Source organism: Schistocerca serialis, chromosome 5 (assembly GCF_023864345.2).
Source record: "Schistocerca serialis cubense isolate TAMUIC-IGC-003099 chromosome 5, iqSchSeri2.2, whole genome shotgun sequence".
In the NCBI taxonomy this organism is placed as follows: domain Eukaryota; kingdom Metazoa; phylum Arthropoda; class Insecta; order Orthoptera; family Acrididae; genus Schistocerca; species Schistocerca serialis.
In genome coordinates, this window is record NC_064642.1 from 2,661,508 (window position 1) to 2,689,271 (window position 27,764).

The 27,764-nt window shown below is 37.4% G+C and overlaps 1 protein-coding gene across 2 annotated transcripts; it reads right to left on the bottom strand.

Moving 5' to 3' along the window:
• Positions 1 to 3,574: 3,574 nt before the first annotated feature.
• LOC126481003 (probable glutamine--tRNA ligase) lies at positions 3,575 to 26,099 on the bottom strand. Of its 2 annotated transcripts, none has more exons than XM_050104457.1 (2): positions 26,017 to 26,099; positions 3,575 to 7,898 (listed from the first exon to the last, which is right to left on the bottom strand). In XM_050104457.1, exon 2 carries the CDS (start codon positions 7,850 to 7,852, stop codon positions 5,519 to 5,521), a length of 2,334 nt encoding a protein of 777 aa, XP_049960414.1. In that variant the 5' UTR covers positions 7,853 to 7,898; positions 26,017 to 26,099; the 3' UTR covers positions 3,575 to 5,518. The 2 variants fall into 2 exon arrangements, with proteins under 2 accessions (XP_049960414.1, XP_049960413.1); XM_050104456.1 differs by having other exon boundaries at positions 25,820 to 26,054.
• Between the last annotated feature and the right edge of the window lie 1,665 nt (positions 26,100 to 27,764).

Sequence of the window (27,764 nt, forward strand, 5' to 3'; positions counted from 1 at the left end):
GCTTGAGTGACTTCATGTTGCAAAATTATCACTTCAGGCATTTGTGGTACCATCTTGTACGTATCTGTTTCTGCTTGTATCCACCGTGCGTGCCTGTTATGTTGTACCGGGTTTGACCATATGTTGCTCCAGAAGTGTTCCATGTCTGTTATGTTTGGTGGATTGTCTATTTTAATGTGTGTGTTATCTATTTTCCGATAAAATTTCTTTTGGTTTGTGCTGAATGTTTGGTTTTGTTTCCTTCTAAGTCATTTGACCAATGCTTGTAATTTCTGCTTCTTTTCATCTAATTGCTCTATCGCTTCTTGTTGTGAGATTTTACCTAACCTTTTTCGTTTTTTTTCTGACATTTCATTTCTTATAAATTGTGTTAGCTGTCCGATGTCCTTTCTCAGTTTTTCTATTCTGATCTGTAGCCTGTGTTGCCATGTTGGTTTCTTCTGTGTTGGTTGGTTCTGATCTCCGCCTAGTGTGTGTATTTAGTATAGTGAGTGCTCCTATATAAACCAGTAGTTGTAACTCTTCCATAGTTGTATTTTCATTTATTTTGTTGTTTATGATTGTGTTGATAGTTGTTTCGACTTGTGGGTTATTTGGGGGTCTATGCAAGAATGGTCTAATGTCTGTATTTGTGTCTTTGTATTCTATATATGTCAGCTGAAATTTTTTTTCTATATCTAACATGTGTCACTTCGTGTTCTATTTGTGCTTGTTCTGATGGCTGTCTTAAGATTTCGTTTTCCTCTGATTGTTTAACTGATGCGTGTTGTTCTTTGTTTGTTTGCTCTGGGATGTTTGAGTCCATTACTGTATTTTCTTCTTCTTTTCCTGATTGCACATTATTTTGTTCCTGTATTTGTTGTACTTGTTGTTTGATGGTTTCTAATTCTGACTGGGGGTATCCTGTTATTTTTGATTATTACACGGATCTGATCAGCCAGTCGTTGTTCTGTTAAAAATTTTAATTCTGGGTGTCTGGTAATAAATGTTGTGTATACTTGTGATCTGTATCCAGTTGTGCTGGTTCCTAAGTTTGTTGCTTGGTAATAACATAACATGAGGTGTCGGTTAACTTCATATGACCATCTCATCCTCTGTCTTTGTTTTCCTTCTAGAGTGGTTGCAGGAAGCATATCCTGCAAAACACCTCTATTTGGATTTAAATCATTTTCCGTGTGGCTAGCAGTGTTGTTACCATTGTGGATGGGCATAGGGTTCAAGCGTCGTCCCCGACCATGACAGTGCTTGTCCGAGGCGTCATTAGTTCTGTCCTGAACCAACTAATCACACTAAAAGGGGGGTTAGCCCTATTAGTGGTTTGTTCTTTTTGTCACCTTTTAAGACTGTCAGAATATACCAGAGGCCTATTCTTTTCCCGGGCCTCCACAGTGTTAATTATTATTTCTTTCCTTTCTCAGACGTTACAGAAGAATGCTAAATATAAGGTGGGTAGATCACGTAACTATTGAGGAGGTATTGAATAGGATTGGGGAGAAGAGAAGTTTGTCGCACACCTTGACTAGAAGAAGGGATCGGTTGGTAGGACATGTTCTGAGGCATCAAGGGATCACAAATTTAGCATTGGAGGGCAGCGTGGAGGGTAAAAATCGTAGAGGGAGAGCAAGAGATGAATACACTAAGCAGATTCAGAAGGATGTAGGTTGCATTAAGTACTGGGAGATGAAGAAGCTTGCACAGGATAGAGTAGCATGGAGAGCTGCATCAAACCAGCCTCAGGACTGAAGACCACAACAACAACAACAACAACAACATGTCTGGTTAAAAATGGAAAGTGACACGGACCTTGATGAAGCACGACTTCCTTTTAATTGTATGGTATATGTTACATTGCATTTAGGAACTTTCGGGTAATTGAACATGTATCAATTTACTTTCTTTGTATCTGTTGATGTTACGTAATCTAAAGGGTTGTAGAAGCGGTTATGAAATTGCAGTGGTGTAGCCGATGTATTTATATCAGTGATTGCTTTGTGTATTTTGCTATTTTATTATTATTATATTATCATTATTATTATGTAATATCCTATAATTATAATGTTAATGAGTCACAATTGGAATCTGCCAACTCATAAAAATATCTGGATGTAACACTTTGTAGGGATATGAAATGGAATGATCACATAGGCTCAGTTGTGAGTAAAGCAAGTGGCAGAATTCGGTTTATTGTAAAATACTAGGGAAATGCAATTAGTCTACAAAGGAGATTGCTTAAAAGCAACTTTTGTGACGTATTCTAGAATATTGCTGAAGTGTGTGACATGGGTGCCAAACAGGACTGAATGTATACAGAGAAAGGCAGCAGGAATGGTCACAGGTTTGTTCGATCCGTGGGAAATTGGAAGTGAGCTGACAAAGAAACTGAACTGTCAGACTGGATGATAGAAGTAAACTACTCTGAGAAAACCTACTTTACAAAGTTTCAAGAACCAGCTGTATATGACTGACTCTAGGAATTTACTAAAACCCCTATTATCACTCACATATGGACCATGAGGACAGGATTAGACTAATCACAGCATACACAGACACATTTAAACAATCATTCTTCCCACACTCCATACCTGAATGGAACATAAAGAAACCCTAATAGGTGATATAATGGGACATGCACTTCACAAAGGTTTGCAGTGTGTAGATGTAGATGAGGGAGGCCATTTGCAACAGGGTCTAGTACATCGGAGAATTTTATACATACACAATGCGGTCACACACCTTGAAGAATTTTGTTGACAAAGGAAAAACACTGAGTGCTGCTAAAAAATTTACAACAAACCATGAAACTTTAATTTCAAAGTTATGTTTTCTTGAAATGATAACGGGACTTTGCTCTTGCCACTAACTTTATTCACAATCAATCAATCACATCATTATTTAATCTTTGTAAGTGTGATTGTGTGTTTCTTTGTCTCCTCTGTTAAGTATAAGACAAACAGTATACACTGAAAATGCAGCTCTTAACAAAAACATCATTTCCAAGGAAATCCATGAAACACGCCAAGGTCTTCAGTTTTCTCTTACCAAGCAACAGTATGCTCTAACATAATTGCACAGTGCAAGCATTGACATTTCAGCAACTGTCATTTCAATTTTGCTGCTTTATTTTCCTAAACAGATACTCCTTTTGCCTTCCAAAGTGCAGAGGGTTTCATTCTTAAATTTTGTATGGCATGAAAATAAGAAGCAGCAGAGACTGGACTTAAGACATTCATAATATTGTTCAAACTGCAGAGGCATTCACACAACTCAGTATGGATCTTTTGTATTATCATAATCTGAGTCAAGCTAAAATGTAATAACAGTTTTCTCTCCTATGATGATTAGTGTTTTAGACAAAACATATTACTCACTATGATTCATCAGATATTTGTTTGCTGTTGAGTTTGTTGCCCCACGGAGCAAGACTGTTTCACAGAACTGTGATATAGTATTTGATTATATTCTCGAACTAAGTGCCTGCATTTGCCATCCTTAATAACAACTATAAGTGCTTTTTTATGCGAAGAAAAATTTAACATTGACTAGAAAATTCTACCACATAGAAAAACAAAGGCAGTTTTCTTTTACAATCTTTTAATTTCACATATTAAAAATATATTTCAGTATGTTAATTAGACAACAATTACAAATAAATTACATCACACTTCTGGGGCATTATAAATAATGATCATGGTTTTCTGGGAACCATGGGGCTAGGACGAAACCTGAAGGAAAAGAAAAGAAAAAAAAAAAACACACACACACACACACACACACACACACACACACACACACACACACACAGAGAGAGAGAGAGAGAGAGAGAGAGAGAGAGAGAGAGAGAGAGAGAGAGATAATTGATAAAATTTACCAAAAGCAAAGTTTAAAACTGAATGCATGTCAAGTTTATATTATATTAATTTTGCCTGATTTTTATTGCTTCATTCATAAGTGACACACCTACAAAAGTTATTGCATCCATAACTTTCCAGTTAATTTCAAGAATAATGGAATTTTAGTTTCTATAAAAACATTTTCACTCTTCACAAAAACCATACAAGAAATTGTTTATTTTATGTAATAATTGTTCTGAATAACAACCATTTTTTATTTAACAGACGAGAAGGTGCTTTTGCATAAAAATCCACTTTCATATAGGATCAACAGATGACACACCCAATCACTGGTGCTTAATTTCTCAAGCAGTTTATGCCACGAGGCAACCCATATAAATATTTTTTATATTTCTACAAGGTATGAATTTGAACACACTTGTGAGTGAGTGTGTCGCCGTCGTCATCAGTAGCTGCTATGTCAATGCTAGTCTTTTATTACAAATCATGTAAGAATTCATTTTCAGTGCTTTATTACTTGTTCTAAACATCACCTGCTCCATTATTTCAGTACGTATGTCAGACCACTTCATCAAAAATAATCAGTTCCAAGTCTGAGTGATTTTACTGTGCCCCAAAGGTTGGCACCATTGTTCAACAGCATTGCCAAGCTGATATGTGGACTAAGCCAAGTGACTGCAGCAGACCTGTGTTAGGATTGACTTTATGGTACGGAATGCAAGTTCTTCCGGGTGGAAGCAGTATGACAGATACGTGGGACTAAGTGAGTGCGAAACTGGTATGGTCTTGGGCGGATCTTCGGGAGCGTTTGTCAAGCATAACTGTTGTGTCCAGTGGCGTGTGCCATACTGCTGCAAGTTATACTGTAGTGGACTCAACATGCCTGCTGGAGGGGTTACGGCTGCAGCCTGTTTGAGGGGAGGGGAGGGGAGAGGTGACTCATGAACTCTGGAGAAGCGGCGTGGAACCAAAAGGAAATTAAGTGGAACTGGTAGGTCAGTTAAAATATGCAACTGTAATTAATACAGAAGATCACAGAAAAGAAGGTATGGGTGAATGATTTAAAGACCTTGAGATATGGGAAGACAATAACAACAGACCAGGACCAATATGGATCACACGTCAAGGGTTTGCTGATCAATTTCATTCACCACAATTGGCTATCTTTTCTCCAGCTCCCATTTTTGGAGGAATTCACAACACCCATTGTGAAGTCCTCAAAAGGCAGCCACAGGACAAAGAAACTTACCACCTCCTTTTCTGAAATCTTTCGGATTACAGGAAGTTTCTGGTTTTGTCTTAATTGATCTAACAATTCTGTTATGCTGGCTTTTCATTCTACCACTCTTCCATGGAGCTATACGTCAGCTCACCTCTCCTCAAACAGGCCACATCTCTAACCTCTCCAGCATGCATTCACAAAAATACATTCACAATGAGTCCACTTTGCTGCAAAATGTGTCAGTATGGCACATGGTGCTGGTCACACCAGTTATGCTTGACAGAGGCTCCACTCAAGGGTAAACACTCTTAGCACTCGCGCATTCCACGTATCTGTCATACTGCTTCCACCCGAAAGACCTCTCACTCTGTACCGTACAGTCACTATTTCTTCTTCAACTGACTCTGCAAACACATCAAGATTATTGAATTTAGATGAATGGTACCTATGATTTATTAGCATCCTCCTTTAAACTAACAGTCCTATTAAAAACTAAAGAACCATCTTTTGTATCTGGGTCAACAGAAAAGAAACCCAATCTCTCAAACTGGAATTTGTCAAAAACTCTAGCTTTTGACACAGAAACATCTGCATATGCATTCAGTATCTTCAGCGAATCTTTGTTACAGTCCGATAGGAACCCTCCTGGCACCTCATTGGGGTCTTCTGGATTTTTATGTTTAAACAGCATGTCATACAAACGAACTTGCACAGGAATATGATGCGACACCCAATGAATAAACGCCTTCGGTTTAAATTCTGTCGAAGGTTGACACTGTACTTCCAATTCAGTTACATTGCCGACACTATTTTTAATGGCCCTTACCACAGAAATAACGTAACCGGCATGTCGCAGGCCGACCGGTTGAGAATTTGTCAGTCTTCTGTATCCTTTCTCGTCCTCTTCTCTGTAGTCACTTCTCTCAATAAACACTTCCTTATCAAATGGAACAAAATGGCTTCCTCGGTCTGGTTCACTGGGGAAATTGGGAACTTTAACTTGAGTACTCTCAGAATATGGAAAGTTGAGGATCTTCACTTTCAACGGTTCCAGGACTACCATAGCTCGTGGAGCAGTAGTATTTAAAGAATCTCTGACACATGCCTCGAGCATCTGAGGATCGACTACAGATGTCGCACCTGTAACTCCTACCTGAGCACAAAAATTGTTTATAGCTTCCGGTGGGAACCCTCGTCTTCTCAGTGCAGTTAAAGTAAAGAGACGTGGATCGTCCCAATCGTTTACAATACCCTCCTCAATTAGCTTTGCAATTTTACGTTTGGATACTACGGTGTAATTCAGATTCAAGCGTCCGTATTCCCACTGCACAGGGCAGTAAATGTCCAGCGCATTGCAAAGCCAGTAATACGAGGAACGGCGATTCTGAAATTCTTTTGTACATAAAGAATGAGTTATGTTTTCGATAGAGTCGCATAAACAGTGAGTGTAGTCGTATGTCGGATATATGCACCATTTGTCTCCTGTTCTATGGTGAGGCAAAAACTTAATTCTGTATGCGACTGGGTCTTGTTTCCCTTCTTCCAATGTCACTTTCATTCTAAGTGTCGCTTTGCCCTCATCTATTTTTCCTTTACGCATATCCTCAAACAGTTTAAGACTTTCTTCAACTGGCCGATTTCTCCACGGAGAAAGTGGGGCGTTAATGCCTTTGATCTCATCTGAACTCTGGTGACAAACATATGCTAAATCCTTTTTTATAAGTTCTATTGCCCACTTGTATAACTGATCAAAGTAATCGGACGAATGAGTAATCTGAAATGGCTTGTATCCTAGCCAGTTCACCATTTCTCTGATGCCCACAAAGAATTTCTCCTCTTCCTTTTCTGGATTTGTGTCGTCATATCGCAAGAAGCAAACACCCTCGTGAGCTGCAGCATAACCAAAATTAATGTTGATAGCTTTTGCGTGACCAATATGTAAAATTCCATTAGGCTCTGGTGGAAACCTTGTCCTCACTTGTCCACCGGTAACCTTCAGATGATCTTTGAGAATGTTGAAAGTGTTTGGTGTAATGACATAGCCTTCTGTTTTGTAATTTTCTCCAGGTTTGTGGAAATTTAATTTTTTCATAATATCTCCTATAGAAGCACTTTCAATTTCATTTTTTGCATCAGCAGTCTTCTCAATTTCTTTCGTCTTTACCAAATTGCTTCCCTTTTTTGCGCTTTTAACTTTCTTATCTGATTTATTGTGGCTTAACAAGTCAGCTTCTGTTTTAGGGCCTAATAAATCTAAAATCTGAATGTCCACTTCATTTCTAAGTGCTTTTCCGTCAGCCCATTTTAAGCGTTTCCTCACCTCTTGCATAATAATTCCTAAATTGAACTGATACCTCTTTTCTAATAATTCATTTTTATGAGCAGCAATGATTTCTTCGACTGAATTTTCAATTTCTTCTGGAGTTACGACCACACCGACGCCACAGGCTTCTTCAAAGGAAGACAGGTTTAATTCATCTTTGAGATGAGACAGTAAATACTCTAGTGCTGCATCAAGTCTCTCATTCGAATCAATTTTTCTGGAGTAAATGTAATTCACAATCATGGGTATATGGTGAGCAGTTTGTTTTTTAATTTTACTAGCTAGCTGGTAGAGGAGCAATTTACTTTCATCTGGTACACCACCCAATTTCTCTGCTTCATCAACTGCTTGTTTCAAGTTTTGCGTTATTGTTTCATTCTTTATTGTTTCCTTTGCTTTCTGCTCACTGAGCCCCAGAGATACAAAAGTTTCAATTAATTTATTTTGATCAATCATTCTTGATGTGAAATTGTTTACATGTGTCCCTCCTTATACCAGTCTCCTGAAACAAAAGAGAAATATACTATAAATTAAAATATACACATTACTACAACAGATGGCTACAGTATTTTTAATTTGAAAGCTGGATGATTAGGTACTGCTCTCTAAGCTTCACAGATTTTCCACATAAGGAATAAAATTCCAATTAGAATTTGCTCCATTTAGGATGAGGCCAAAAAATGGTCAAGTCATATATTAATTTGTCTATAGAGAACAGTGAGGTCACGCGATATCATTTATCTATATAGGTCACACAAACACAACTTTACATGAAGCTACGTAAGGGCTTGTTCACAACCAAATTTATAACACGTTACTGTATAAACAGTATTTCAAGTTATTATGATAATGCATATCCATGCTAATAACAGATCTGTAACACTGTCGTAAATGTGTCTCTGTCTTTGAACATGCTTATCTTCAAAGCTACTACAGTTTTTGCAGGTAACTTGAATACAGCTTTGGGCAATGTATAGGCTTTACTTCATCAAACTGGGTAACAGAAAAAAGATATCCATACATATTATAAAAATTTATATATGTTCCACATCTCCTCTGAAACCCCTTTGCTAATTTCAACCAAACTTAGTACAAACTTTGCTTGCTGTTAGGAAAAAGTCAACTGTAGGGGTAAGAACAACCTACCTATCAAAGGGGTGGGGGGGGGTGGGGGGTGAAAAAGAAGTGTAGGACAAGATACACAAATACCCATAATTTATTCATCCAGTATTTGAGAAAGAGAGCAATTGGTGACTTGCTACAAAGTTTACACGTAACTTCAAACCTACGAAACTTTTTCCTGCTGACACCCGCCACAAAATTTTGAAAGGGAAAGAAGTTAATCACTTACATTTTCAGTGTTCATGTAGTACAACTACCTGACATTTTTTTCATTACTAACTGTATTCATAACATTTTGCAGACGAATGTTCACATATATCATTGAATGTGATTGAAAAATTATGTCATTGTACTGTACCTGCAAAATCATGCCACTGTATGACACATACGATTTCGATGAATTTTGGTAACACAATAGCTCGAACCCTGAGGAAGAACACAGCCTACTTTGGGAAGTTTGTAGTACACGATACTTATTGGCTTGAAGAATATTACGTGAATTAGGGGAAAAAATTTACTCTTTACTTTTGAATTTCATCATATATGTGAAAATGTTTTTTTTTTGTTCATATGTGCTACATGAAACTTATCCAAGCAATGAATACAATCTTCAGTGTGTTTAATCTATACGTTCACACTACTTCAATAGCAGGGATGCATAGATGTGCACTCCTGGCCCTGCCCCTCTGTACACACTGCTCAGCACGTCATGCGCTGTGCTTACCCAAACAGGCAGACACACGAGGGCAGCTGATGTTATTGCACATACAGCAGCTCACTTGGTCACCATCACTCACCACAACAAAACTACTGATATGCGAGTAACGCCTAGTAATAAATAAATCTGTTTGCCAACCATCACCAGGGAGCAACATTTGAAGAGCCCTTGAAACATTGGCAATGGAGATTCTACCATTTCCTCCACAAACAGTCTGAATGGCTGCTAAGCATTGCATCAGAGCCAAGAGGTACCGTGAACATGCGAAACTTCAACCAATATCAAATCTTAAGCTCAGGACCTTGTGTGAATTTCTGATTTTTTAAGTGTGCCTATGTCAGTTGCTAAGTGGACAAATGTCAGACAAGAAATCCACAGGTTCAGCATTAAACCGTCAATAGGTCTTAGGATTTTGTCACTTACAACATACTTCACCTCGAGAAATAATTTGTATATGTGAAAAATATGGTGTTGCATTGTGGCTCAAATCCACATTAACCTGCTGGTTCCTAGGTAACTGGTTGGGTAAGTCACATGAGAGATAGGATGATTAAAAGGGTTTACCACATCCAATAGGACCATGCCCACTGCAGTGTTCAAGCTGATCTTCAGGTTGAGAACATAATTATCTTTATGTGACACACATTATTCATTTGCAAAGAAATGACTGTCTGCTAGTCAGTTATCAATATCACAAAAATGAATTTTGTTTGCAGCAAGCTTTTACTGAATTTATTTAATAATGATGATGATGATGATAATAAGCCATTTTGCTAATACAGAAAAATGTTCTTAATTTTACATAATTTATTCAAAGTTCTACTCCAGCCCTAATGTTACACATATTGACATTCTCCTGGCATATATTAGTACCTTCTGTGGATGAAGAACTCTTAAGTGGCTCCAAAGGAATATCTGATGGTATGATAAAAGTGTAACATGTCACTGGTACTACCTCCCCTGTCTACACGGCAGATGAAATGCCCAGCATGGTCTAGACTGCTTTATGCTGTCTGTCATGAAGTCACTTATGCATCCCGCTAATGCAATGCATGATGCAAAACATAGTAAAATTCGCTTTTGTGGGTGCTTTTATTTACTAGACTAAGTTTGGATACAAAAGCAACAATACATGGAACATGTAAAGCCAAAGAATGGTTGGGTTGGATTGATGGGTTTAAGGGATCAGACTACTGGGCTACTGGTGCCTCCATCCTAAGTGTATCAAACTAATGAAATTCTTCGAAAAGAAATGTGATGTGCCTGCCTGACTCAACATCCTCACTATATGGTGAGTAGCAATATATCCTTTTCATAGTACTAACAGTGGAAAATCCATGATGGAAAGTAACAATATTATGAAAAGTATAGTTTCTACTCACAATACAGCAGAGATGCTGAATCGCAGATAGGCACAACAAAAAGACTGTCACAAAATAAGCTTCCGGCACACTAGGCCTTTGTCAAAATACACACACACACACACACACAAAGAAACAAACAAACGCAACTCACACATGGATGACCACAGTCTGGCAGCTGAAGCCAGAGAAATCTTATTTTGTGACAGTCTTTTTGTTGTGCCTATCTGTGACTCGGCATCTCCACTATATGGTGAGTAGCAACTATCCTTTTCATAATGATGTCATTATTCCACCCTGGATTTTAGAGCCAGTAACAAGACACCCTGCATTGTATTCCATGCTTCAATTGAGAATGCACTCAAATGGTGCCATGAGGTAAAAAACATATGCAATAATATAAACCCTATTTGCTTGAGTTATACGGCGAAAGTATTGAATGTGATTGCATCAAAATTGAAGGAAGGATGAAAAAAATTCAGTAAAGAAAATGCATCGCTTAAATACAATCGAAAACTGCTTTGCCAACTTCACTTCAGCTACATAGGTGAGATGTACACTGTGGCATGCAAAAATATTTTGAAAGGAAAACAGTCTGTATGATTGAATTTGCTTACAATAACTAATACATCAAGAATTGATGGTTTGATCACTATGCAGTATAGATTATTGGATGTAGTTAAATTCATGGACCATCTTTTTAAATGCCGTGTCTAAAGCTTATTTTCATAATGTAGCAGATGAGGAGGGCTGTAGTTAGGTTGGGATATGATTATTTAGCAGTTAATTTGAAATGTATTGTATTCTACACTTTTCCAAAATAGATTACGTGACATTAGCAATATAGCGCTTTCATCACCAATATTATTATATCATCCATATTACATTATACACTTTAGCTACATAACTCAGTTGATAATGTGCTATGTTGTGTGTTTTCATGTCGTCAGGATCTTATTTTAGGTCAACTGGGACTTCAGTACCACTTGTTTACTTTGACCTGTGACATAACAGTGAAGTCATAGTGGCACTGTGTATTTATAATGTATCATGATTACAGAGGACTTGTTGAAGTAACTGGTGGTGAACTCTAGTGCAGGAAGTTTGTGTTTCTAAATTGTGAGTGTTGTTATTGATATTCGACACCTTGAAAGCTATTTGTTATAGTAATCCTGGAAGAGGTTGTGGTGGTTGCTTAGTGAGTTATTTTGGTGTTGGCATTTATAGGCAATAGGTTCTTTTTATGGTTTAGAATTTTTAGTGTTGTGTGTTTTTTATGGTTGGAGATTTAAATTTATGTTTTGGTGTTTGTTAGTTATTGTGACAATGAAGTAATCTTGTGTATTGAAATTGATGTTACTGCAAATTTTTATGGTTTCTGTGTTGCGTTGTTGGTTGTAAGGTGTACAACTTTGCTTCCACCATTTGCCGATAGGAGGCGACAATGGTAAGTACCGGTCGAAAGAAACAGATCGCAGACGACAGGCCGTGAGCTTGGACCTCGGTCAACATATCCTCATTCAAACATTAGTTGATTTGTGTCTGCATCATAAAGTTGTTCTTGATTGAAAATGTCAGTTTACGAGCCTAATTCTCGTCATTTGAGGGAGGTGTTACTGTTTCATTTCAATGTGAAGAAAACAGCGGCCGAGTCTCATCGAATGCTCTCAAGTACGTATGGTAAGGACGCTATTAGTGAAAGAACGTGTCGTGAGTAATTTCAATCCTTCAAGAATGGTGATTTTAACGTCATACACCGGCATAGTGGTGGAAGAGAGAATGTTTTCGAAGATGCAGAATTGGAGACATTGCTGAGTGAAGACACGTGTCAAACTCAAGAAGAAGTGGCACGATTAGTGGGAGTGACACAGCAAGCCATTTCAAAACGTCTCAAGACTATGGGCACGATTGAGAAAGAAGGAACTTGGGTCCCATGTGAGCTAAAACCAAGAGACGTTGAATGGTTGTTTGTGTTTTTGTGAACAGTTGCTTCAGAGGCAAAAACGGAAGGGATTTCTGCATTGCATTGTGACCGGGGACGAAAAATGGGTTCATTACGATAACCCTAAACGCAAAAAATCATGGGGATATCCCGGCCATGCTTCCACATGATGGCCAAACCGAATATTCACGGCTCCAAGATCATGCTCTGAATTTGGTGGGACCAGCTCGGCAATGTGTACTATGAGGTGCAAAAACCAAGTGAAAAAAATCACAGGTGCTCGTTATCCAACACAAGTAATGCGCTTGAGCAGAGCATTGAAAGACAAATGGCCGCAATACAGTGAGAGGCATGATAAAGTGATTTTGCAGCATGGCAACACACGACCCCACGTTGCATAAGAGGTCAAAATGTACTTGGAAATGTTAAAATGGGAAGCCCTACCCCACCCGCCATATTTTCCAGACATTGCTACCTCTGACAATCACCTGTTTAAATCAATGGCTGACCATCACTTCCAATCTCATGAAGAAGTCACAAATTGGATCAATTCATGGATCGCTTCAAAAGATGAACAATTTTTTCGACAGAGGTTGTTTTGTTAGATTTTAGTATGTCTTCGTCCAATACATCCACTTTCTAGCAATAGTGATGTTAGCTTCAATATTAATTATAATGAATTTATACTATTTTGTACACAATAGTTATATTTTTATGCCATGGAAAAGTTTGAGGCTATTGGTCGCCATTTTGAAATCATATCTGTGTTCCAACTTGGTGTTTGGCATGATGTCATTTGTCAAAGCTGACTTATGGCAGCAGACCCCCTGGTTTATCCCATATTTTGATACAACTGTATCACCAAAGTATATATTTGTCCAAGAGAAGGGTTGTAAGAACAATATCCAGCACTGATTTGCAGATTTTGTACAGGACACTTCTGACACCTCAAGAAATTCTAAAATCTAGAAATTCTAGCACTGTGTTTAGAGTACTCACACACAAAACATGGGTGCTGCAGTACATAAAATGGGACAAAAGTTATGCAGCTCCATGCTCCTGTATTTTTTGTAGTTTAAGTAAATGTATGTACAAAATATGCACCATAGTATTTGTTTGATACGTTTATATATTACGTAACACAGCTTTTCTGATGCACTTTTTAACTTTCAAACAATGTTCTGAGACATCGAGGGATCACCAATTTAGTATTGGAGGGCAGCGTGGAGGGTAAAAATCGTAGAGGGAGACCAAGAGATGAATACACTAAGCACATTCAGAAGGATGTAGGTTGCAGTAGGTACTGGGAGATGAAGAAGCTTGTAAAGGATAGAGTAGCATGGAGAGCTGCATCAAACCAGTCTCAGGACTGAAGACCACAACAACAACAATTTCCCCTTGCATTTTTTATAGTTGATATATGATATGCACAAGGTGATTATAATTAAACTTTCAAAATGCTGTAGAAATAACACCACTGGCCAGAATGACGTCAAATTGAAATGGAATATTATCAGATAAAGGTGAAAATGTATGGCAGAAGGAAAAAAAAATAGTGTGAAAATTGATCAAGAGAGGGCGCTGTATGTATCAGAACATGTAAATGGAAACACTTGACATGCACACGAACCACTGAAGTTGGTATAAACATGCTGGATACACGGCTTTTCCTCCTTTCGTGTCCGTGATGTTTGCCATGACTGTCTCAATGCAGGATCACGCACTGCTTGTAAAGCTGTACTACAAGAATGATGATTGTGCACACATCGCTCTGCAGAAGTTCCAGACACTGAAGGGTGTGAGAAAAGGCGTTGGTCTGATGACTGCCATGGGTCTGGAGAAAATGATTCGGAAATTCGAAAAGACAGGTTCTTTTAGTGTGCAACCTGGTAGAGGGAGGAAACAAATTGTTTCGCGTCAGTGGAAGCAGTGGCCACAGCAATGCAGGGGGAGACGAGTGGTGGTGTGCAAACATGTAGTGCACGGAGAATTGCCCGAACATTGGACACACCCATGAGCACAGAGCGTAAGATCCTACAAAACATCCTTCTTTGCTATTCATTCAAAATAACCCGTGGGCACGATTTGCCTAATGTTGACCTGCCAGCAAGAGACAACTTTGCTTCAGAATTTCTTGCTCGCATGGCAGTGGATAATGATTGGCCATGGAAGATTTTGTGGACAGATGAAGCCCACTTCCATCTGACAGGATATGTCAATACACAGAATTTTTGAATATGGGCAACAGAAAATGCACACCCAATTCAACCTATAGCAATCCATCCTGAAAAGGTCGCTGTGTGATGCAGGTTTACGGCGTCATATACCGTAGGACCATATTTTTCGAAAGAGGTGCTTCTGGTCCTGTTACTGTACTATCACTGGTAAGTGCTATGAGTGTCTTTTGCACAACCACGTCTTTCCAGCTCTCAATAGCTTGGATGTGTGGATGATATCATTTTAATGCAAGGTGGCACACATCTGCACATTGCAAATCAAGTTAAGCAACTGCTGAACCACTATTCAGAAATTCTAGAATTATCAGCTGCCATTTAATTTGTGGGGCTATCTCAACGATGTTGTGTTTAGTGTTCCAATTGCAAACTTAGCTGCATTGAAGGCACGATCTGTGCAAAACATTCTGAATGTGACCCCAGAAGCACTTCGATCAGTCATGCAACATGCTGTTTCTCGATTTCAACTTGTTGCAGAAAATGGTGGACAGCATACTGAACATATTTTGCGCCAGTCACATGGAAATTAATAATCTGATTTGATTTTGACTGGTGCTTTTTATATGGTTTTAGGCCTCAGAACAATTAAAAACCAATGTGATTGATGCTTTTTATGCAGTTTTTGGCCTCAGGACAACTGAAAACCTATTTGCCCATCCAATGTGATATGACCTTGCCTTGGTGGATGGGCTTATGTAACTAACAGTATCACACCTGCACACCTATGCACCCTCAGTAGTAGTTTGCTTAACGTTAAGCATACATCTCAGGCATTGTTGTATGACTCATTTGTCATTTGTGGTCGTGGTTTCTTCTGCCGTATGCTTTCCCCCCTTCTCTGGTAATATTCCTTTGCAATTTGATGTCATTCTAACCACTGATATTATTCCTACAGTGGTTTGAAAGTTTAACTTTAATTATAATCACCATGCATGTAAAATGAACCAAAGCACCTGCAGGGGAGTTGTCAGTCATTTAACAAAGTTTCTTCAACATAGTGTAAAAACAAACCTCTCAGGCTATGCTACAGATATATCTGTTACGGAAACTATTATATCGTATTCACTTTTGTTGTCTTCACCTATTTACAAACAAACTGTCAGTATAAAGTACCATGTGCCCACTTGAATTTTCCCAGTCAACACACTATGTATGTAAATGATATGCACCAAAATACTCAGAGATTTGTCTATAATGTGCTACAGTTTTTCACAATTCACAACTTTTTTAAATAACAAAAAAAGTGTGTTAGACATGGCACAAATGTGGAAATCAGGCTACAGATCAATCTGTTACCATAACCTTTCCTTTGTCAACTCACCACTCTCACCTTACAACATAACCAAGGCCTAGGGCTTGGTTATCACAGATCAGTGTTACAACAGCCAAGATTTCAATGGGAACACCACTGCATTCAAACCAAAATGTGTTTAGTATTCCATTTTCGATAGGCTTTGTATAGGGAATGAAAATATCAATCTTCAAATGTACTAATTTCACTTGAAAGGCGCCTTTCTGGGAGATACCTTTTATTCTGGACAGATCCTAGCCTTAGTTTAATTTAACATTTGTATGTTTATATCACCTGAACAGCCCCTTCTGTTTAATGATTTTTATTACCAGATTCCACAAACTACACACCGTGACTTGCCCCTCGAGCAAATAGCTGTGGTTCATCTAATTCCAGAAAAACTAAGTAATAATAGCTCATATGTTTAGGTATGAAGATTAGGTATAAAGATACTACCTGTTGGTGACATGTAAAAATTTGTCTCAGGCCATGATTTGAACCCAGGTTTCCTGCTGGTTACAAGCGGTCACCTTGACCACTTGGGCTATCTGAGCACACTTCCTGGACTGACCCGATATTCCTCATGTCATACTGTCTATGACTTCATTGCTTGCAACTTTACTTGGATTCCGCCATGGGGTTTGAAGGAGACAAGTGTATTCAACATTAGTGTTACAGTCATCAGTTGAGTCAGTCCCGTAAGCCTGCTCTGATTGCTGAAGTGGCTAAGGTGACTGCTTGTGGCAAGTGGGGAATCCAGGTTCAAGTCCCAGTCTGGCATACATTTTTATGTCACCAATAGGTAATACCTTCATACCTAACACAGCTGATGTCAGAAAGATTCCACAATTGTGAATAAATTTAATAAATTTAGTCCAGCTGTAAGATTGTAACCAATGTCTGTTTCTTCAGATATTGTTAAAGATAAGTATTACAACCCTCCATATAAGTATTACAACCCTCGATAGCGGTAGGGATCTTATGGACCCCAACGGTGAGGTTATCAGCGCAAGCCTCGATAGGCAAAATGACAATTGTAATACTAACATTGAATAAGTTTGTCTCCTTGAAACACTGTAGCGGGAACTCAAGTAAAGTTGCAAGCAATGGGATTATAGAGTATGACATACGGAAGTTTGGGTCGGACCTGGAAGCATGCTCGAATAGCTGAAGTGGTTAAGGTGACCACTTGAGAGCATGGAGCCTGGGATCGAGTCCCAGCCTGGCACAAATTTCATGTGTTACCAATGGTAATATCTTCATATCAAATGCATTCCCAACTTGAAAATAAATTTCATACCTTTAGCTTTTCCACACAAAATCACACAGGACGAGTCACCCATCATCTCAGAAGTTCATGAAATTTTGCACATTTGCTTATACTTATAAGACTTGAGCAAACTCTCTTTGCTCTCAGACTAAAACTTTTTTTTTTACATCAAATTTTAAATTTAGTGATATTCTTATAAGAATTTCAACTCGAAATGGTATTTATCTACATAAATGCCCATAACGCAGGTGTTCATGAAGCTTCCGGTTTGAATTTTTTTTCCATAAGTTAAGAGAAGCACATACTTAACAGACATGTAATTATTTAAGCCATAAAGTTAAAAAAAAAAAAAAAAAATTAATGTGTGTCACTTTTCAATTTCTGGAAAAAGTACAGACATATTGTAAAATGCGTATATCAAATTTATCCAACATAGTGGGAACTTATAATTGATCTTAAATACTTCCCAATACAGTACCCATTGTCATAAAAATAAAACTATTAATGGGTTTTCTACAAATGGACACACAAATAAATCTGAAATCACAATACTCTGTATTATGACATGGGGGGGGAGGGGGGGGGGGGGGGGGGGGGGGAATCATCCACACCTGACACTCACTGCTCCTGACTTTGACAACTTTTTCTACTTGTTACCTTTGCATGGCAACAATCAATGCAAAATTTCTCCACGTACTTACTTCATGTAGTTTGAGGGGGGAAAAAATGGAAATTTTTTACAAGCGTAAATGACAACTAAAGTTTGACATTTGGATTGCATTACTTCCAACAAAATAATAATAATAATAATATTAATAATAATAGGAAGTATCTTATTTACAATGTGTCACTGTCATATTTCCTCAGATGTCACAGAAGGGATGTTTCTTTAACGAAAAAAAATTAATAACTATTCTTGACATATGGGAATATAAAAAACAAACTTAAGCTGTTTTGGACCAAAGAATGATTTTTCAAAATGTAAAACACTTTCTGACAGCTGAAACAAGATGTATTTATATCGAAACTCTGAGATTATTTAAAAGGAAAAGAAAAAAGAAGAAGCACCACGAGTTTTGATAGGTATTTGATGTTCATTTAACATACATCACATCATTGTTCAGAAGATCATTCAAATCAGATTATGTAAACTGACAACCTACAGTAAGACTGCCTCATGAAAGTAAAGAGCCAAAAGTTATAAATTCAATTGAAAAATTCATTACACAGGTTAACTTTATTTAGGATGTCAAATTAGCATCGTTAAACAGCAATTATTCTAGCCACACTGATATTAATTTAAAAAGTACATATTCAGCAGTGAAGATCCCTGAAACTATCAATGAAACTTCTTAAGAGAATCTCTGTTTTTAATCCACTGTGACGAATTATATTCTAACTTCATATCTTTTTCATTAAAGCAATACATTCTGCTTAATGATGTTGATTTAAGTACACCAACAGCATATAAAATGTTAATGTTTGGATTCTCCTATTTAAAACAAGAGTACCCTCTCTCAAGTTGCAAAGGATGAGTCTTGTTTTGCATATGCACATTCTTCTGAATGCTAACTTTGCCTTTTGCTCCTGGTAACATTTGAGTATATGCATCATTTTGGTACATCTTTGCCACTTCATGGGCAATAGTGTTCCCCTTTCTGGTTTAGGAATTGATAAAATACCCATTTCTGAAACTTCCTGGCAGATTAAAACTGTGTGCCAAACCGAGACTCGAACTCGGAACCTTTGCAAAGGTCACAAGTTCGAGTCTCGGTCCGGCACACAGTTTTAATCTGCCAGGAAGTTTCATATCAGCGCACACTCCACTGCAGAGTGAAAATCTCATTCTGGAAACATCCCCCAGGCTGTGGCTAAGCCATGTCTCCACAACATCCTTTCTTTCAGGAGTGCTAGTTCTGCAAGGTTCGCAGGAGAGCTGCTGTAAAGTTTGGAAGGTAGGAGATGAGGTACTGGCAGAAGTAAAGCTGTGAGGACGGGACGTGAGTCGTGCTTGTGTAGCTCAGTTGGTAGAGCACCTGCCCGCGAAAGGTAAAGGTCCCGAGTTCGAGTCTCGGTCCGGTACACAGTTTTAATCTGCCAGGAAGTTTCATATCAGCGCACACTCCGCTGCAGAGTGAAAATCTCATTCTGTACCCATTTCTGTTTTCAGTTTCCTTGCTTGTCAAACCACATTCTCACTAACACTAAATTCTGACATTATGTTTTCTTCTGACCAAGAGGGTGGAGCTAAAGTTAAAATTTGAATTTTTTCTGGTACTCTTACACTTGCCACTTTTTCTTTCATTAACAATATCATGGCATCAGAATCTTTGCCTTTGTTTAACAATTTCATCATCAAATTTTTCTCCTCCGCAGTCTGAATCTTCAATACTGCAATCTAATGTGGACACATGCTTCTCTTTTTCAAACTTCTTTTTGCAATAGCCTTCCTGTGATTTGGAATGGAGAGAAGTTTTAAGTGTAAAATCATGTAAAGTTTTATTTGCACCCTCAATACTTTGACATTTTAGTACTGATTCGTGAAATGTCACATCCAAGTCACCTGCATCACTTCTGTTTCTGTCACTGATGTCAGTTTTCTGTTCACACATCTTACGACATGCTGTGCACAGTTTTTGACCTGGTTTTACATAGATTCTTTTAGCACTTAATGTTTTAGACAACAAGAAAACTGACCTCAAAGACTTTTTAACTGTTTGTCTGTTTTTTGAAAGGATCACAAAAAGTTATTTGATGACTTTCAAAAACTTTTAAGTAATAGTATCTTTGATGTCTACATATAGTAGCAGTTTCTTGATCTTGTGGATAGCTTATACTGGATCGCAGAATTATCAAATCTCATTGGCTTTCACGCAACGCTTCTGTCTTTTGTAGAGTTTTTACTAAGGTATAGATTGCCAAATGACATGGTGTTTTTATTAATTTTTCAACAGTGCATGAATTCACATTTTATGTTGCAATTAAATGAGCACTAATTCACTTAAAACATGCTTTATACAAGTGGAATGATAGGGGAGCACCACAAACAGATACGACCTGTCTCACAGAAAGACAAAGAGCAACTGAGGCCAAATAGACTAATTATTGTAAGCCAGTTATTCTCACCAACGAATTTCAGCAATTGTTGCATTGTTTTTTATGCCTATAAAAGTTACTGCTGTCTAAGGATTTTTTTGTCACTGTGAGCAGGTGACTAGCTGACCACGTAAATCATATATATATTATGGTCCTTAACAAATTACTGAATTAGTCAAATGAAAGGAAATAAATTTTTACATTTAAAGTTAACTTGCCTGCCTAGAATGAGTTATACTTAAATATTCTAATTTAATACCCTTGCATCTGAGGCAGTGAGTGAATGAACTTACTTAAAATGACCCTTTTCCATCACAGCCAAATGTATTTTGATTTCAGATGTGCGTGTCAATTAGCTGAAGACCCGTTAAAATTTTTATTTTATTTGAAAACCTACAATCTAGGGGATTATTTAAGACCAAAATCAGGTTCCCGGCAGGTTGGATAAACGTGATATAAGCATTTTTCCACATTGTCGCAATTAACCTGAAATTGAAAACTGACATTCATTAATATTTTTTAAAAATATTCCTTGTAACTTTATTGCTTCAATAACTGGTTATCAGTTAACTATATGCCATACTTAACTTAAAAAAAAAGAATAATCCATATCAAAAGCTTGATAAACATCTGGGCATTTATGTAGATAAGTGCCATTTTGCATTGATATTCTTGCAGAGCCCAGTTATCAGAATATCACTACATTTAAAATTCAATATAAAATAAAGTTCTTACATTGTAAGTATAAGCAAATATGCAAAGTTTTGTGTAAATCTGAGGTAGAGGGTTACAAATCCTTGAATTATTTTGTGTTTTGACATGGAATGACCCTTTACTAAGGCAGTTGCCTAACATGGTTAATTTATGTGGGATATAGTTGTCACTGGCTGTTTGCCTGTTCAGTCTCACCTTGCTACATACCATAGAAAATGACATATTGGCGTACTTTGTTCATGGCGTCATGGGGTGGTCTACGCTTTGTATTGAGATAATACATGTATAATTTTAACTTTATTACGGATACTAATTGTACAACTTTTCTGGAGCATTGGGCTCCCAATTTCTGAAGCAAGAAGACTTCAGACCAATAGCATTTTGTTTCTGCCCACTGACAACATTAATGATCAAACAATACTGTGTGCTGTATCACAGAGCTATTGAGTACCGAGATACATGTTTCATTCCAGTTTGTCGTGTTCAATGCTAGAAAGAGCAATGAGGTAGTACTAAATCCATTGTGGGTGAAACCAACAACTACTGTAAGCTGGAACAACTTTGCAAAGCAGAGAAATTTTGTCACTTTTAGAATAAGATTATACTGGGCACCCCACCAAGTTCTTTAAACTTCCAGTAAAGGTGCCAATGCTTTCATTGCACAGGGGAAACAACGAACAACAGATCTGGTGCACATTTTAGGTTTATTCATTGTTTCCTGTACTTTGTCGGTGCCTTTCTTTCAGTTTGTGGACCGTGCATTTTCTTGTAGTCTACAGAAGTGTCTTGTCCTGTCTATCCATTCTAATTTAAGTGAAAACTATTTCTTCTGTTCCGTGCAGTATATAATTACATTTCAGAATCACTGCGAGAAATAAAATTGTGTGGTGTATGTAGTATAGTAATATAACTTGGCAATGTTGCAGCAGGAAGCTTGGTGAAAATGGGTCAACTTTGCCAATTTAGAATTTTGCCTTTTTCTTGCCTCTTTCACTTTTTTTTTCTTTTTCCCCCTAGCATTTTTGGGGACTAGTGCAGCAGGGGATACAACCCGTCGGCTTTGAACAATGACGTCACAAGTCGCCAGAGAGCATGTATTACAGAGATGAAAGAGCTGAGGAGAATGTTGAGAAACAAAGGAATGCGAGAGAGATAAACATTGATCTTGTCAAAAGCATAAGTGTTTTTTGACTTTAAAAAAAAAATCTCACGAGATAGAATAAACTGATCCTACTTTATTAAGCAATATCTTGTCAAAAGCCGAGAAGCGATTGTTCTTAATGTTCTAGCTCCCTTCAGTACGTAATAAGTGTTTTTTGACTTTAAAAAAAAAATCTCACGAGATAGAATAAACTGATCCTACTTTATTAAGCAGCTCCCTTCAGTACCTAATAAGTGTTTTTTGGCTTTTTTGAAAAAAAAAATCTCACGATATAGAATAAACTGATCCTACTTTATTAAGCAAAATCTTGTGAAAAGCCGAGAAGCGATTCTTCTTAGTGTTCTAGTTCCCTTCAGTACGTAATAAGAGTTTTTTGGCCTTTTTAAAAAAAAATCTCACGAGATAGAATAAACTGATCCTACTTTATTAAGCAATATCTTGTCAAAAGCCGAGAAGCGATTCTTCTTAGTGTTCTAGCTCCCTTCAGTACGTAATAAGAGTTTTTTGGCTTTTTAAAAAAAAATCTCACGAGATAGAATAAACTGATCCTACTTTATTAAGCAGCTCCCTTCAGTACCTAATAAGTGTTTTTTGGCTTTTTAAAAAAAAAATCTCACGAGATAGAATAAACTGATCCTACTTTATTAAGCAATATCTTGTGAAAAGCCGAGAAGCGATTCTTCTTAGTGTTCTAGCTCCCTTCAGTACGTAATAAGAGTTTTTTGGACTTTAAAAAAAAAAAAAAATCTCACGAGATAGAATAAACTGATCCTACTTTATTAAGCAATATCTTGTCAAAAGCCGAGAAGCGATTCTTCTTAGTGTTCTAGCTCCCTTCAGTACGTAATAAGAGTTTTTTGGCTTTTTTAAAAAAAAATCTCACGAGATAGAATAAACTGATCCTACTTCATTAAGCAATCAGTAAAGAAACGAAACTGAAACATAACAGCAAAAGCTAAACGAAAATAAGACACTACAACTTTTCTACAACAAAAAATTAATAATCCACATTACCTTAATATCATTTCGAAAAATATTAAGTACCGGCCGAATAAGAAACAAATAATTAAGTTAATTGAGTCACACGTTTAATAATGCACCCAATATCAAGCGATCGCTTTTAGATTTACATTCAATTATTTTAATGATAGTGCTTATTAGAACACAGAACTGCTTTATTATCTATTCCTCGAAGTGAAGACATTACGATCTATGACTAAGGAATGACGTCATTGTTCAAAGTCGACGGGTTGTATCCCCTGCTGCACTAGACCCCATTTTTGTGTCTCTGTACAGGTTCTTAAAATGACAAGCCTCATTAGACCCAAACAGGGAACACGTAGGTATAGAATAGAACAGCTATATCTGTAGTGATTAATAAACAAATGAGCAGTGGAACAGCAGCAGAAAGAGTTCAATATCTCCTGAAGAACAATTGAAAACAAAGTACAGTGTTTCCATTTACAGAGACCACGGTGTCAGACTGCACAGTGCAGTGAAGAAGAACAGATCCTTGAACAAATCTTCATTTGTACAGATTGGGGAATGCCTCTTGATGCTCTTGATCTACAGCTCATCATGAAAAACCTCTTGGATTTGACTGGGAAGCAGGTTACACAATTTAAAAATACATTACCTGGTGATGGCTGGTGCCATTCTTTCACGAATCGACATAAAGCCAAAATATTTCTTGCACTAGAGCTAATGAAGTAGTTCAAATTAAAACATAGTTTAGGCATTAGAAAGACTCATTAGAAGGAGCACCTCCATCCTACACATTAAACTACAATGAGAAAAAATTGACTGATGAACCAGGGTCCAAAAAAATATTTCATAGATGATACAAGTGTCCAGAAAGAGTTATAAATTCTACCAAAACAGATATTTCTTTAATATTTGCAGCTTTGGCAACATGAGAACTGCTTCCTTCTCGCTTGTTTTATTGTTCAAAGCAGTTTTGGGATATGTGAATTTAGGATGACCAAAAGGAGCAAAATGTGACAAGTTTGATGCTCTGCATTATGAAACGTGCTTTCTCCATTTACTTTTGCCATGGGCAATCTTAGCAGGCATGTAAATGTAACAGTTATCAAGGTATGCATAACTCACAACATCCACTTTGTGTTCTTGCTCCCAGTGTCAACTCATTTATATCAACCTCTGGACATTTCAGTCTTCGCTCCATATAAAAGGAAATAGACAGCCATACTGACAGATTATAAGACAAACGCTCATCTAGTTCCAAGACGCTTGAAAAAATTGCATTTTCCAAACTCTTGGCTAAACTTTTCATTGATTTGGATGAAGAGAAGAAAATGAAATCTAACATTTCAGGAGTCAAGAAATGTGGTATTGTGCCACTACATTCTGAGGAAGCTTAGTCTAGAATCCTGGATGGAGAGCTGATGGTAATGGCACACTCTTGAATTACATTCAAGCCTGTTGCAGAATTGTAGTCAAAGTTGGCTGAAGAGGAGGAGAACTGATGTGGCACCTGGAGAATCTGTTCGACAAATCACACTTTATGAACTGTCAATTTCTTCAGAGTACCTCTGCAACAAACCAAACTGGAGGGGGGGGGGGGACTGAAACAGAACACACACAGCAACTGCCATTACATCAGTGATGAGTCTATCTACTTCTTCTATAGGGCAAAACTTTCTTTTCTGATGAAAAGTCAAACTTAATTTTTAAGATTTGAATTTTTATGTGTACCTTTCTGTATAACCTTCTCTGTAATTATCTTTGCATTAAAGTGTTTCTTACTAATGTGTAAATTGCTTTCAATGCTTTAAATTTCTTTTTCTGTAGTGTTTTGATGATTTCCATTTATTTTAACAGCTGACAAAGTTGACCGACTTGTCAGATTACTTTGCCAAACGGGTTTTGTGTATAAGTACATACCTAAATTGTTGTCTGTAACCATAATATGATACTAGCGACGAACACCTATCTTTTAGGTTAGTTTGAAATACGTCTTTTGCATTATGAAAGCTGGTAGGATGAAAAAAAATTGTGGCAAAGTTTTCCCCGTTTACGGTACTACACAGAAAAAGTAGGCTCAGGGCCCACCCTGAGGGCAGATGTTCTGTTTGTAGCACAAAGCATGGCTGCAGCGACTGCTGAACCTGAGACAAAACGTCCTCTCCCAGTAGTAGTCTAGATTGTAGTTAGAACTACTCTTCTCCATCCATCCCAATTCCTCCTATAAGCAACCAAGAAAAGTTTACATACTGTAGTTGACTATACGAGAATGTTTATATTAACAATTTTGTTTATAATAATCAGCATCGTTATCTCGAATATAATGAACTACAGATTCTGGTTTCTGAACAGTTACGTGGCTCTACACACGTTAGTAACATTATCATTGCTACTACATATATTCAGTGCTAGTATGTGGCAGAAAGTTCAGAGCACAGCAACCCATTTCGTTTGTATTTTGCATCTCTGGTTACCTGTAACACATCACACTATCCCAAACAGAAGGCTCCCTACATCATATGTACAAACCTTCAAGTTTGCGTTAAAACTGTTGCAAATATAAGGTTTACGCCGGTGTCTCCGAACAGTTGTTCTACTGGTATGTTGCGATATCAGGGACACTTTTTTACGTACTGTTATTAGCACTTGGTCACGGAGAAAGACATTTCATTTCATATACTACTAGTAGTTCCACAAGAATAACAACCAAACTTTCAAACCCTTACAAATATTCCATGAGTCCATGTGACACACAGGCAGAAGTTCACATTTCACAACAAAGAAGTTCATACGAAAGATAACAAGCTCGTCGCAACAAATGAATACGTAGCGTGTGGTAAGACAGGCGTCTAAAGCTAGCGAAATGAGGGATGCTCAACTACCGGACCTACCGATAGATGGCTCTAGCGCGTGCCGGCAAGACGTTGTATAATTGAGTGTCCGCCATATCTGAATTTGGCAAACAAACGAAGTGTCAAAACACGGATGAAAATGTTTTTCGTTCTGCGCCCTCATAAGTATTTTATATTGGATGTTCTAGATATCTACACATCAACATAATGAAGTGTTTCTAATCTAGCGAGAAAAAACAGTGACAGTTCTGCTATGAAATTCCTAAATTCGAGTGTGTTTTGAAAGTTTGACAAGCGGACCTATAAATTGTTTACCATTTTATGAGTGCTTTACTTATTTGCCCGTTTTAAAACACTATTTAAGATTCAATGGAGGTCAACAAATTACCTTACTTGCCGAAACTTTTAACTACTGGTATAATTCGGAAAATCAAGTGTGGACAACAGTGAAGACGTTTCTTGAAAAAAAGTTGACATCGTTTGCTGAGGGGTATCTTTACTGACAACAGAAATTACAACTGAACTATTAAAGTATTACTTACGTATAAACAGAAAAAAATGTTATTTTTCTTTATCTGAAGTGATGCATTGCCATGCTGACACTGTAATTGCAACATGCGCTTACGAATTTGGCTCTCCCTTTGATCAGTAATTTAAATGCCATGATTTTATTAACGCCTGTACATGACACGGTGTATTTAAACTGAGTGATATGGTAGAAGCACCAGTATTTAACAGTGCTTCAGTCTTTGATACGAGACAAGAAATACATTTGAATGAGATAAACTCAAAGCCCAACATTAAGGCTCCTCTTAAATGCATGACTTGTATTGGACTGATCCATGATGGTGTAGGGAGTGAAGGAAGTTGTTGAAAATAACCTCGATCACAGCTGTTAATTTTAAGGTTGGCGTGTCTTAAAACTAATTTTCCAGTCTGACACCCAAACAAATTTAAAATTGAATTCAAAACATGTCAGTGAGCAAAATTAATTACACTTTGCCTTGCAACCACAGAATTCTATTTCTGTGAATCTTGGTTCCAGTCTTTGCCATGGTGTCAATCACTGGAATGAGTGGTTGTCAGTATACGGCCCAAGCAAAAAACAAGCCTGAAAGTGAAAGCTGCAGAAGCTGGCCAGACAGGCACCTCAATGGCTGCTACAATCAGTGTGAGACAAGGGTGACATTATATTGCAAATTTATTGTAAAAAGTTCCATATTGTCTGAATTTGTCCTATACTGACAGGACAATCTAGTCCAGTCGATTTTCTTATCTGCAAAAGTGCACTAGCCAATACCAGTGGCACAAACGTAGTGCCACATTACAAACTATCTGGTAACAACAGAAGTATTGGTGGACAATGTACAGTAAATAATATGTAATAATCTGAGAAATTCAAAATTGGTTTGAAGAAATAGGACAGTATTGGGAAAGAGAGTAACATTTTGAAAATAACAAATGACGCAAGTAGAGTTCTCAGTTAATAAGCTCGCTTAAATTTTTTTCCCCTCTCTCTCTTTTCGATTATCAAGGGAAAAATGTGATAACATAAAAGTGCAAGAAAGTTGTGTACAATGTTGGAAATGATGAAAAAGAAAATCTCACTATGCTTCCTCCTC